The following is a 12,831-nucleotide window of genomic DNA, read 5'->3' as shown; positions in this document are numbered from 1 at the left end:
CCAAAGTTCTTAATGGCAAGGTGTCTCTCTTCACCCCGAACAGAACCGTCCAGCCGCTCATAGCTGTAGCCTTTTCAAACAAGCAACGTGCATGTTTCTGAAATTCTACCTATGCTCTTACCCTCTTACCTCATTCTCTATTGTCTCACTGCTGTCCTGAATCTTTTTACGCCAAATGCTCCTGCCTTGATTCTCATTTTATTGCCCTCAACTCCTTCATTCTTTCCCAGTTAACCCTTGTATAAACTGAAGTAGTGACCCTGACTTCCAGACTGACTGTCAGCAAAAGGTAATTTAGCTAAGTTTGAAGCTGAGACTCTTAGCATTTAATTTACTGTTTGGAAACAGAATAGGAAAATTCAGAGCCAAAGTAAAAGAACATTAGCACACAGTCTCATTTCAGACTATGCTGTGCTGGCTGTTGGCCCCATAAAATAGGCCAACAACCATTGGATCCTCCTTACGCAAACTCCCACGGCCTTCAGTGTGTGCTTTCCTGTGAGCAAGCAGTATGGGATATGTCCCTACATTTGGCTTTTCCTGCGTTATTGGTTGTCCAAAACCATAAACACCAAACAAAAGCCTCTTTCATGGGAAACCCCAAGTAGGCATGGAGCCATGTGGATTGAAACAAAAGAAAATGTCCCAAGAACATCTCGGTAACCTTGCCAAAAATGGTCTGATCCAACCTGCCCTCGCAGACATGTTGGGGCCCCGCTGCCAACAATCATTTTTATCAAAAATTAATTTCCTGGTGTGAATGTGGCCCAATTTGTGTTTTGTGCTGGACAAACTGAATCTAGAGCAAGCCTGTTGCTTTCAGTGCAGTTACTTCAGGACTCAGGTACATAATTGAACACAGGTATATAATGAAACATTGTTACCCTGCCATCTGTTAGCTCCATTTTATTGCGGAACCAAAGCTGAAACTACTTTTAAGAACACTATTTAAGTGCCAGCTGATTTCAGCCACGTGGTAGCACAGCAAAGAGCTGAACTCAAGACCCTCCAACTCATATTGCCAGCACCACTGCAACAATATAGTTTGTACCTACTAAGCAGCGATAAATACCTATCGCAGTCCCTTCTCCATCCCAGGCAGATCAACCAAAATCAGAGAAACAATGGCAGAAATCATTAGGATAAGCCCTCAGCTGCCAAAGTATGCAGAACATACCTCTATAGTCCATGTAGTCTTGCAGGATATCAAGCAGTTGGGTCATCTGAGAAAAGAGCAAGACACGGTGGCCACTGGAAAAAGAATGTGAGACACCATGAGCCTCAACATACTGTGACAGCATTTCCCAGAGTGGTAGAGGGATCACAATAGCTTAATCAGTCACTGTTACATAGCAAGACCTCATCACCTCTGTACACTAAGCTTCACAGAGTCATGGCTCATTCCCTCACCACATTTTCAGCCCCACAATCCAGATGCAACCAGTCAGCCTCATCTGCCATCATCAATTGCCACGTCTAGAGTGTGGAGTCACAGAGAGGTAACAAGGCTGTGGCACAGCTCTGCTGCTGGCTGGATGCAGCCTGGTGAGGATCCAAAAAAGCCTGTCTAAAAGGATCCTCAGCTTCAATCTAGCATCATGAGGTCTTCCTCACCACATGACCTGCCACACCAGACTGCTCTCAATTCACACATTACAAAGCATCTTAAATGCTGGGAAAATGTACTATCAGCACCTCTGTGACAGTAAAGCATTTCCTGCTCCAGCAAATGACCCTCAAAGATCAAACTCTGCTTACAATCTTTTATACACAATGAGAAATCAACTCTCCCTCCTCCCAGCTCTAGGCCTCAGTGCTCTTTTTAAATCAGACTTCACTGTAGAGCAGAACACAAGCGTTTTCAAGTCCAGAATTTGCACAGGGCGGGTCCTGTGGCAAAGACATTCAATGGAGAGGCACCCACTCACAAGGTGCTATACAGCAGAAGGACAAAGACCTCCACAAGCACATCAGAACTTCCCAAGGTCTGTTGAAGCTCTGTCCTTTGGAAGTAGTCAAAGGGAAATCACAGCCCCATTAAGAAAGAAGGTAGAATTTATGTCATACAGGAGGCACTGCTTCACAGGCTGCACAAGAATGCAAACTGCAGTTTGATTTGCCTCCCATCTGAGAGCTGGAGGTAAATATCTAAGGTCCTTGGGTTCCAGGTTCTGAAATCACCAGAGCCCAGCACCAGGAGTTCCAAATGCCATTCCCAAAGCTGAAGTTTCAGCTTACTCTTGGTTTTTGGTCCAGAAAAATTTCTTTTTCACATTTGCTATGCATTCTGCCTCTTGGCCTAACACAGGCATGGTAACACAAAGGAACTCAACTGATGCACTCTCAGGAAAGCCACAATCAAACCAGATATGCTGAACACCATGTCAGGTGGTTATTCTCTGAGGTTCCCAAATATGGAAAATATGCAAACATGTGAGAGAGTTAGTGAAAAGTTTTGAGAAATGTTTAAAGGGAAGCTATAAAAATCTTTGAGGTTCCTCTACCACCTCTAATGCAGCTCCTAGTACTGAAATTACTTCTTTCAGGTAGTAGGTAACATGCAATAAAGAGGGCGGTGCTTGTGTTGTGATGAATATCTGCTCAATCTATGGCTAATAATGTAGTCTGCCTTCCCAGTTTACCTCTTCTCCCTATGTCAACCCCACCTTATCTTCCTCACCCCAATATGACATACCCAGCATATAAGAATGAAAGGAGTTTATCCAACAAACACAGCTTGCCACTGGCTTCAACAATATGGTCTCCAATCTCAAAGGGTTCTGGCTCAACACCTGGAACAGAAAGGAGTTTCAGAAGCAGACCTAACACTATGCAAATAACAACTCAGTGGTCAGCCTCAGGGTATCTGCACTGCAAACTATAACCAAGCAGACTCCCATGATGCTTGTTGGAAAAGTGATGGTCCTTCTCTGTCTCTAAAGAACACCCTCAGCAGTTTACAAGGCACTGCAATTTCATTGTTGAGGTGAGAGTAGATGCATTGATGAGAAAACAAGCGGAGAGCTGCAGTAAGAAACTCAGACTTCACACAGTCCCCTACTTTATCCCTCATTATCGATGAACTGTCATATGTTGGAACTAGTCACAAGTTCACAGCTGGTTCTGATTCAAGTTTATTACTTGCTTCTTCTAAGCATCACATTGCCAAGCAATAACAGAAAACCATTGTGTAAACCAAGAAACTTATTTCCTCCTATTTCAAGAGGGAGGAGTGAATCATAGAATCTTATGTGATCATAGAGTGCTTTCTTACCATTGAAAAGGTAGGGGTGGGCAACACACTTCCGAAGCTGAATTAAGACATTCTGAAGTGTGACCTTCCTTCCTGTTTCACTTTCAAATGCATCTGGAACAAAAAGCACAGAAAAGGAATTGAGCAGGAAAGCCCATGCTCCAGCAATGGGTGTGACTGGGAATGTCTGGGCACTGCTCTGCAGTGCTTCGGCACTGGAGTATTTCTCTTTGCCTATCACATCTGTGTTTGAATTTCCATCTCAAGACTAGTACATCTGTTTTCATGGACCAAACAAAATTGCCCTCATATTTTTTGGACAAGCCTTTAGAAAAAGACTCTGATGAAAAGTACTCTGCCTTGTCAAACTCCCTGGAACTTTCTGGACGCCCTGGAAAGGGTCACTGTCATTTTTCTAAGAGTGAATCATAGATCTAGAAATCATCAAAAATAGTGAAAGAAATTTGGTGCAGTTCATTTGAATTTTCCACGAGAAGAAGTATTACAGCAGAGTCAAGATCTACTGGGCAACCAGGAAGTTAAGAAGGGTTGTGTTTTTGTGAGGAGAAAAAGAAGACGTGCACATATGCTGAATTCAGAAGAAGGTTCAGCCTGCCTGGTGACGTGCATGCGAAGTGCCATTGGCTCCTTGATGCACCAGGCGTTAGCCCTAGAAGAACAAAGCATCTCCATCACCCCAGTTTTACTCTCCCTACAACACGTAAGCACTAGCAAGCCCTATGATATGGTATGCATAGATGGAAGAGGAGGAATTCAGAGAGAAGCAAATACTTTCTTCTCTCTTACCTCAGGATGCTTTGTTACAGTTAGTCCATAAATGAAGTTACAAGGAGTGAGCTATTATGGTAAGAGTCTGTGGCTGCACTGTCTATATGGCCCTGTGGTTTCCTAAGAAACTCATATCTACATCCGGCAGATTTAAATTTGCTGTATGGCACCTTTACTACTATTGGAAAATTTGTAGAGATCCACAGATCCAAAATTTCCTGTACCACCCTTTTGTCTGAACTCAAAAACATGGGACAGGAGCAGGCTTACCAGGTGGTAACTGGTTTTAGTTACAGGATGGCCCAAAGCAGAATCCTGAAGCTGATCCTCCCCCACTCTGCAAAAGCTCAGCTCTAGATTCATATGTCTCCTCTTTTATCACAAGCTAAAACCACAAATCAAGCATCCCAAAGCACTGAATTTGGCATGTTCATTCTATGCATATTCTGCAGGCCAAAGTATCTTCTCCTTCGCTACAACAGAGCATGGATTTACCAAAGGAATTCATTTTGGTTTTAAACTTAGCTGATAGGGGATCAAACCCCTCAGTTACCCAGATCTTTTGTCAAAATGGCCTTGTAGTACTTCCTTTGCAGAGCTGACATTCCATGGTACAGAACCACTTCCACCTTCTTTGGCAGCTCTGCAGCCACCTCAGACTTGACTCTTCGAAGCAAAAACGGCTGCAGAAGACTGTGCAATTCTTTGGCTATGCAGAGGCAGGGGAAAAAAAAAAAAAGATTACTGCATTAAATGTAAGGGATTTATACAGTACCTTCACAACTATACTTTCAAAATAAATGTATAAGGAACTTTACATCTGTAAGTGAAAAGATTCAAGCCCAATTTTACAAGAAAAGAAACAAAAACATAGCTGCATACCTTAAATACATAAGAGCTATGTTACGATAAGTAATCATTGCTTTCAGTGGTTTTGTTTTAAAGCTAGTCAGCATTAAAAAAAAGGCAAATAAAGGGGACACAACATGTTTGCTTTCTAGTCAAGATAACAGCTGGTTCTGATTCAAGTACAACATTGTTTATTACTGACCTGGCTCGCTCTCCTTTTCAATTGCTTGGTAATACTCAACAAACTCTTTCACTTGTTCCCTAGGAAAAATGTCAGGCTCAATAAGGCTGAGTAAGGAGTACAGTTCCTGGAGGCTGTTCTGGATTGGAGTGCCTGTGAGTAGCAGGCTGAAGCCTACTGAGAACTGAAAGAAGCAGCAACAAACCAAAATTATTAGGAGAAAATATCTGGAATGAAAAGTGCCTTAATATACAACTCACCTATGCCACTCTTAAGTTTAAGTTAAAGATGTCATAGAACTGTCCACAGAATGCTGCAAGTATCTGTCAAAATCATCCAACATAAGATGTGGTCTGACAGTCAACCAACTCCACCAAACCAACTAGGATGGCACCAATGCAAGGAAGACAGGGTAAGCAAAATAAGAACAAAGTGCAAAACTGACACCATTAAAATTCTCATATCTGTGTACTGTACTGTCCAATACTGCATACTCAGTGTTAGGTACTGATAGATGACTGAAAACTGCTGTTGGAATAGGACAGTGAAATGAAACTTTATATTGTCTTAGGTCAGCCAGACTATCACTTCAGCAGCACAGCTGTAGTTCAGCAGTATGTCTGGCTGCTTTACATTTTTCGGTCTCTCAGATTGCTGCAACGTGTCAAGCCCAAACATGAGTCAGAACGAAAGATAAGCTCCAAATACTGCCCACCTCCATGCAAAGCCAACAAGACAGACCTTTATCTGTCTGCCACTAAATACGGGAATACATTCACCAGCTCTGATGGAAACTGGTTGTTGCCCGGAGCTTAATAAATACTCAGAGGAACAGAGAATCTGTATGCTATACTGAAGAGAAAAAAGGCTTTAGAAGCTAAAGATGGGCGAGTTATTTTACCTCAGAAAGCGTCTTGTAAAGCAGAGAACCTTGATTTTTCAGTCTGTGAGCTTCATCTACAACCAAGGCAGCCCAGTTAAAGCTGAAAAAACCAGCATCTTCAGTTAGGGGCAGACAATTCATTCTTCTCAGTTCAAAAAGACTCAAATAAGTGGTGGCTCTGCTTGTCTGAATTTGAGATGGTCCTACCCCATGAACCATAAGCAAATATCACAAGTAGGGCAGGAGGAATTCACAAGTACTCGTTTTCAAGAGCCAACGCCGCTTCTTAACTATAGCCTGAATGAGTTTTTATGAAATCAAAACTAAGCAAATTCACTTGAATTTGTTGCTTCTCTCTCCACCCCCATTTCTATGGGTAAGATGACAAAAGCACAAGTTAGTCAAACATTCAACGAAGTCTACAATTTGGAACAAGAGAGACATGAAACTAGGCCCTTGCACCTGTGCAAAAACCCAACAGCTATGATCAGGTAGTGATGGCAGAGTGACTACAAGCCTTTTGCAAATCACCCAGGACAGCAGCTTCAGCTTGTTCTGGGCTTGATATGGCTATATGCAGTGTCTCATCAAGTAGGCTGCAGAATCACTGGTGACCTAGGAGATCCAGCAGGCTTAACACAAACTCCAGATCTTTTCAACCCTCAGCTGTACCTGCTTGTCAATAGGGTTTCAACTCCCACATCACAAAGTGATTTCCACACAGTCAAGCCTGGCCGATGGGTAGGCAGGGGAGGGAAAGCATGACCCTCCAGCTTTTCTTACCCACATGCTTCTCTTCCCAGTGGAATACAAGGGCTGGAATCACAAGACCTACATTCTCCCCACAGCTCTTCTGTGTCCCTCAACTCCCCTCTTTGCTATTTAAGAGAGGTTCTCCATTGCCAGGACAGTGAAATGTCATTATTATTATTTTACAGGCTCAGCAACTGAATGTCTCCATATTACATTAGAACAGGGCTCCTGATGAATTCATCTGTGTTGTTTCACTGCTTGTAAAGAGTGGTGATGGAAGACACCTGGTAACTCTTACCCACCTTTACAAAGTGCTCCAAGTGCTCCTACAAATGATTAGCAGCCACGTTTTTCAGAAGGAACACTAGAGGGCAAAAAAATCCTTCAGTGACATGGTTTTGAGCTTATGTGCTAGCCTTAGAAAAAGGAAATTGCACTGGAGCTGACATTTCTGTGATAGCTAATTGTTCTCCCTGGGTACTACATCCCAGGGCTAAGTGGCAAAATAAGGAGAATCATACGGAGTAGTGCAGGACATTATATGAAACTGTAAGGATGGTATGGCCATGACTACCTTTTATAAGGCCTCGCTTCTACCACAGTGCATTCATCCAGCACAACCTGCTGTTTCCACCAATGGCCAAGGGCCGATGCTTTGCAGAAAGACAACGGGGTGCCCATAGTGGGCCTGACTAGTCCTGGGAGATCCTAAATTGTGTCAGTGTGGGCCACTGGGTTTCTGATTGTACAAAGATCCTGAGCCATTCATGATATCTGGCTGCCCCCACCATTTGTCACAGCACTTACCACTACTGCAAGGCATTGGTGCTATTACTAAAAAATATGAAAATTCCTTCCCATTTCAAGTGTAGGCTTCTGTAAGATCCTGTATGGCCATGACAATACTTCCTACAGGCTGAATTTCAGCTGTATAATCAGTCTTGCCAGAAAGCATAATGCTCCATAAACCCTCCACAGTTCTGACTTGTGGCAGGAGGCAATAAACTTCAGGATATGGTACTAGGACATGATCACCGCAGTATAATGCAGGTCAATTTCAGCAAATTTTGCATCTAACACCTTTATAATCTAAAGCTTTAGAAGATCTTCCTGTTCTAAATATCAATCTTGTGGACTGATATTTAGTGGGTTGCTATAAGCCGCTATGTATCATATTATTTTAACTGGCTTGAAAACTGTCCTTGGGGGAAGTTCATGTACATCTTAGCTGACATTAAAGATTTTTCACTGAAAGTTGACAAAGACAAAGCTTTAATCACAGGCCAAGAACATCCTTGGCTTTTGTGAAACAAACATGGGATCTCACATACATACAAACATACACTTAAGAAATTGCTGACAGCCATGCAGAATTAAATTTAAAAAAAACTAAAACCAGACTCACAATTTTAGAAATGCTGCATCTTTCAGGCAAATCTGCAATGAAAAGAAATGAACCGTGATTTGTGACTTAAGTTAATACACCAGTTTAGAAACAGAAAATCTTTTTGTCTACTTGCAAACTATGGTGGAATAGAGGAGAGTGGAATGAAGCCACTTACTACCTGAGGAAAGTAATGTGACAGCTACTGTAACCACAAGCTGTTATGATCCCACATTTTAACTCTTCTCTGGCAAAACACCAGCAGAACCTCAGAGAATTAATGGGAATTTACACACACCATAAATCTCTTCACCTCTGTAAGGTTTTTTATATCTTTCTCACTCAACACCATACACCTTCAGCATCACAATCCTTTTCACTCCAACCAAATATATGCTTCAGTGGATTAATCTAAGCTACTGCAATGACCTGATAGTATCCTAAAGTGTAGACATTTCTTGCCCAACTTCAAATTCAGAGGAAGAAAAATCAGGCCACACAAGAGAAATCCTTAAAAAGCACAGAATTTTATCATCAAAAGCAACAGAGGCAAGAAAAATCCTAGCTAAGTGAGTATCTCGATACAGTTGATCACTTTCTTGGACTTGCTTCAGTATCCATTCACCTCTGTTTATCACATTCAGGACAACGGTTATCACTGCTACCCACTCCAGCTTGTGAAATGTGGAAAAAGATTCAGGTTCAGAGTGGTCAGCACAGGTCACACAGCTCCCAGCAGAGACAGTAAAATACTTGAAGAGAGGGAAAGCAAAAGAGCAACAGGAAAGGGAGATCAGAAGGTGTGGGGGGGAAGAGCTGTAAGAGGTGCTTTTCATCTAAATTTCAAGTTGATGTGTTTGTTAAGAGATTGTTAAAGTAAAATCAAAGTGCTGATATGAACTAACACCTGAGTGATAAGAGAAAAATAAGGGCTTTTTCCCACTCCAGATAACTAAGCACCAGATCATGCCAACTCCAAAGCAGTGACCAAGGAAGCAACCCTGTTCTGGTTGGTCCCATTTACAGCAGGGCAGGATCTTCCCAGCAGAGCTCTGATCAGATTCAGCCCAAAGTCCTATCAATTGTAACGGGAACCTCACCATTTTGCAGCCCAGGAATGAGAGTTCTACCTGAGGAGGGCATGCTGCAGAGGACACAAAAAAGGCAAACGCTTTCTAAGTGTTCTTGCATTGCCTGATTAGTAGAATCTTAATAAACATCACACATGTGTACGCTTCTATTAAATGTTAAAGGTCTGTAAGGCACCACACAAAGACAATGCAGTACCATTTAGCATTAGTCAAGGATGGACAGGTGTCTGTTTTCTTTACTCAAGGTGTGATTCAGCTGTGCGGTAAAGTTGGGGTTAAAGTAGATTATCTGAGGGACACAAAAACTGCAGCAACTTAGAACAGCTGGTGAAATGGGTTACAGAGTAGAAAATCACCGAGGAAGATCAGAGATGAGAACAGAGGACAAGGCATGAGCTGGGTGGTACAGAGGAATGGAAAAGGTGAGGAAAAACTTGATCCCTCCTTTCAAGTGACAAAGACATCACGTACCTCATATGTTGTCAAGAGCGCGTGGAAGTGAGATTGCTCTTTCAGATTCTGCTGCAGTTTGGGTCGTTCCTCCTTGCTTCCTATGTATGTCATGAAGGAAAAACCTGGAGCAAACCTGTTGTGTCAAGAGAAAGAGAAAAAGCAGTGAGCCAAGCAGAGTCTTTCATGAGTTTATGACCCTGGATCCCATTATCAGACATAGCTACTGCACAGATCGTGAGAACCTCTTATCCAAACACCCTACCCTCCTGTGACTTGCGGCTGGATCTCAGCTTCTGAATCTAACCCCTTCCTAATTAATTTGTGCCTCAGCTTGGCACCTCGGCTGCCGGTTCTCGTTCAGACAAGTCCCAAATAAAATGCGTTCTCCTAGGTCTGAAAATCCAAGGCAGATGATTGAAAACCAGTCTCATGGCCCATCTGCCATTCTGAACTGAAAAAGCTCATGCGAAGCAGGTGAATGAATAGTTCGCCCAGTTGGGAGAAAAGAATTGGCCTAAATCATGCTAAAATAAAGGCAAAGAATGTCTGCAGCAAACAGGTCCAAGTCAGGGCCTCAAAAATCTAACCTCTTAGTCAAAAAGCAGATAAAACCAGTTCCATGGAGGAAGAGCTGGGACCATAAAATTCTTCCTCATTTAATCCCACCACTGATATTTGCCTAATGTTCCTCCTGGATATCTGTTCACTGAAGGGATGCACTTTTCCCCAACTACTCCAACTGCAGATCTATCCAAATCAGGCCAGCTCACTTCAGAATGTAACCTGAATGACTTCAGATGCTGAGAGACAGCAAATGTGCCATCAGCACAGTCACTGCACCCCAGTGTAGATGGGTCGCATGCACAGAAGTAATGTATTTTGCATGCATATGTGGGCATGCCAAGAAAGATACTATTCAACTTGGGTCTTACCTTTCATCATATGGAATCCTGGCTGTCTTCATCAAATTTTGTCTGAGAGGCTGAGCATGGAGGGTCACAAAACAATAAAAAGCAAGGAGCTAGTGGGGGGCATTTGTACTGAAAGTCAGCCAGTACTATAAATTGGATGAATTCATGTATACCACAGCATTGTAAGAGACTATGCATTAACTGCAAGGGGTGTTTGCATTGATTTGTAGTTTCAGTAGCTTCCCTTTTTACTTTTTTCCCCTTTGAAAGGATGAAAACCGTTGGACTGAGCCCATTTGAAGAGAATTTTTGTAACTTGCTGTACAAGAATATGATGAGCTGGACAACTGTTGAAACTTACCTCTCCAGTTCCTCCTTCCAGTTGCTCAGAACGGACAGAGGGCAAAGGATCAGAAACCTCTCTTTGTTCGTTAATTTTTTTGACAAATAAAGAAGTAGAGAAATAGTCTAGAAGGCAAGGAAAATATTTTTTTTTATAATAAGAAAATGGTTAAACCCAATAGCCTGAACCTACATAAACTGTCTACCTCTTGAACTTTGTAGCTGGTTCCCACAGGGTCTCTAGCACAAAGCAGAGCTAAGAGAGCGTCAGGTGAGATCCACCAACAGCGACAGAAAAGCTTAGACCCCCAAATGTGACGTTGATATCTGGAGCCCCTTTTCAAAGACTTTTCTCCACAGTCACAAAAAAGAAGATCTCATCACTCTCTAAAACCATCAGTTTGTTATTTAAGACCCATTGAACATCACCAGCTGAACCAAAGCACAAACATTCATTTTCGAACAGAACTGAAACCTGTTTAAAAACTAACCAAAAAAAAAAGAGCAGCACTGAAAAATGTACACTTGTAAATTTTAAACTGTATGTTGCCAAACATCAAAATCATCTTGCTGCAGGTGCCTCAAAACATAATCCTCTCTGTACTGGCTGTGTATTGTCCCTTCAACTCTGCACACTATGAATTACACATTCAGATGTGTGTGTAAAATGACCACTCATCTTTTTATAAAATCCTTTCTGAAGTGCCACTTGGGAGCTAACAGGGGTTTTAAGCAATTAAGGTATGCAAGAAACAATGAGCTCTCTTTTGATTATGGACTTCAGGATGAGGCTGCTTAACTGCCCAATCATTAGGGCAATTTTCTTTTCATTCTGCAGGAACATTGGGCTAAATTAGGCGAAGATCATTTTCCAGAAGAGGAAGATGACAACACACCTGGCAAGTCTTCCCAAGACCCATCTCATCGCCCAGGATACAGCCACGCTGGACTTCGTAGCATTGCACCAGCCAGTTTACACCTTCTATTTGATAGGGACGAAGCTTAATGCCTGGGGATAAAAGCAATCTGTTACATTTACACAGTCATCCAATACACTCTATGCACAGTTACACCCTGAAGCCAGCAGGAACAGGTCCTGCACAACCAGGCCATCCCAAACAACTGCCCTGCAGGAAAAGCACAACAGTTGTCAGCAAAGCTGGTTTATCCTGCCGGAGAGCAGAGATGCTGTGTTACAGAAAATCCATTACATTAAACCATGTTCAGGAACTTGTACACGAAAAAATGCATCAAGTCATTACAAAGGCCTGTAACAAGGACTCGAATCTGATAATTAAACCACTACGTTGCATTCCTAAAAGATGCCTTGATTTTCAGCTCCAGCTACTTAAACTTAAGTATGTGCTACATCCAGGGTCACACTTTAGGCTACTGAAAATGTCTGTAACACTCTATTATTGTAGAATAACCATTTCTCAACCAGATGTTTTCCAGCTTTCCTACGCTTAAGCTAGGACAGACCTGAAGTGTAGGTGGCTGCAGCTGCTACCACCACTGCAATCCCTATTATAGGGCACAACATATAAAACCAGACACGAAACAAGCCAAGGAGGAGTTCCCAAGACCTTCCCTTGGACTCAAGTGCCCGTGTATTGTTAATAACGTTGTGCCATTGCCGCCCTCTCTTCCCTGGGGAAAGCTGCACGCTTGAACGCGGGAAGTAACTCACCAGCCCGCAGGGAACAGAAACCCAAACGAGCACAGGGCTTGAATTGCGGGCTCCCCGCAGCTGAGGAAAAGGGGGGAGCAGGCCGGCCAGCCCAGGCGCTCCCCTCCAGCGCCGGCCCTTCAGGCAGCGGGGCTCAGGGAGCCAAGCCCCCGGCCTAGCCACCCACCGAGCCGCAGAGCCGGGGAGAGCGGGGCTGCAGCAGCCGGGGAAGGTTTGCTCGGAGCGGAGAGCGCGGCAGCAATGCCGCTCTCC

The 12,831-nt window shown here is 43.0% G+C and overlaps 1 protein-coding gene across 1 annotated transcript in view; it reads right to left on the bottom strand.

Moving 5' to 3' along the window:
- CHD1L (chromodomain helicase DNA binding protein 1 like) overlaps positions 1-11,922 on the bottom strand; it is a 24,771-nt gene extending 12,849 nt beyond the window's left edge. Inside the window, exons 1-11 of the mRNA XM_035894528.1 lie at positions 11,786-11,922; positions 10,909-11,015; positions 9,655-9,769; positions 8,114-8,145; positions 5,974-6,055; positions 5,094-5,256; positions 4,596-4,751; positions 3,275-3,367; positions 2,696-2,792; positions 1,178-1,251; positions 1-70 (exon numbers count right to left, since the gene is read on the bottom strand). The exon at positions 1-70 is cut by the window's left edge and continues 5 nt beyond it. Of these exons, the coding sequence (XP_035750421.1) occupies positions 1-70; positions 1,178-1,251; positions 2,696-2,792; positions 3,275-3,367; positions 4,596-4,751; positions 5,094-5,256; positions 5,974-6,055; positions 8,114-8,145; positions 9,655-9,769; positions 10,909-11,015; positions 11,786-11,809 (1,013 nt within the window). The 5' untranslated portion in view covers positions 11,810-11,922. The remainder of the gene's footprint in view (positions 71-1,177; positions 1,252-2,695; positions 2,793-3,274; positions 3,368-4,595; positions 4,752-5,093; positions 5,257-5,973; positions 6,056-8,113; positions 8,146-9,654; positions 9,770-10,908; positions 11,016-11,785) is intronic.
- Positions 11,923-12,831: the final 909 nt, after the last annotated feature.

The sequence above is a fragment of the Egretta garzetta genome, unplaced genomic scaffold (genome assembly GCF_000687185.1).
Source record: "Egretta garzetta isolate BGI_Z169 unplaced genomic scaffold, ASM68718v1 scaffold85, whole genome shotgun sequence".
Lineage (NCBI taxonomy): Eukaryota > Metazoa > Chordata > Aves > Pelecaniformes > Ardeidae > Egretta > Egretta garzetta.
Note: the sequence above shows the minus strand (reverse complement) of the source record. Positions and strands in the feature narration are given on the sequence as shown.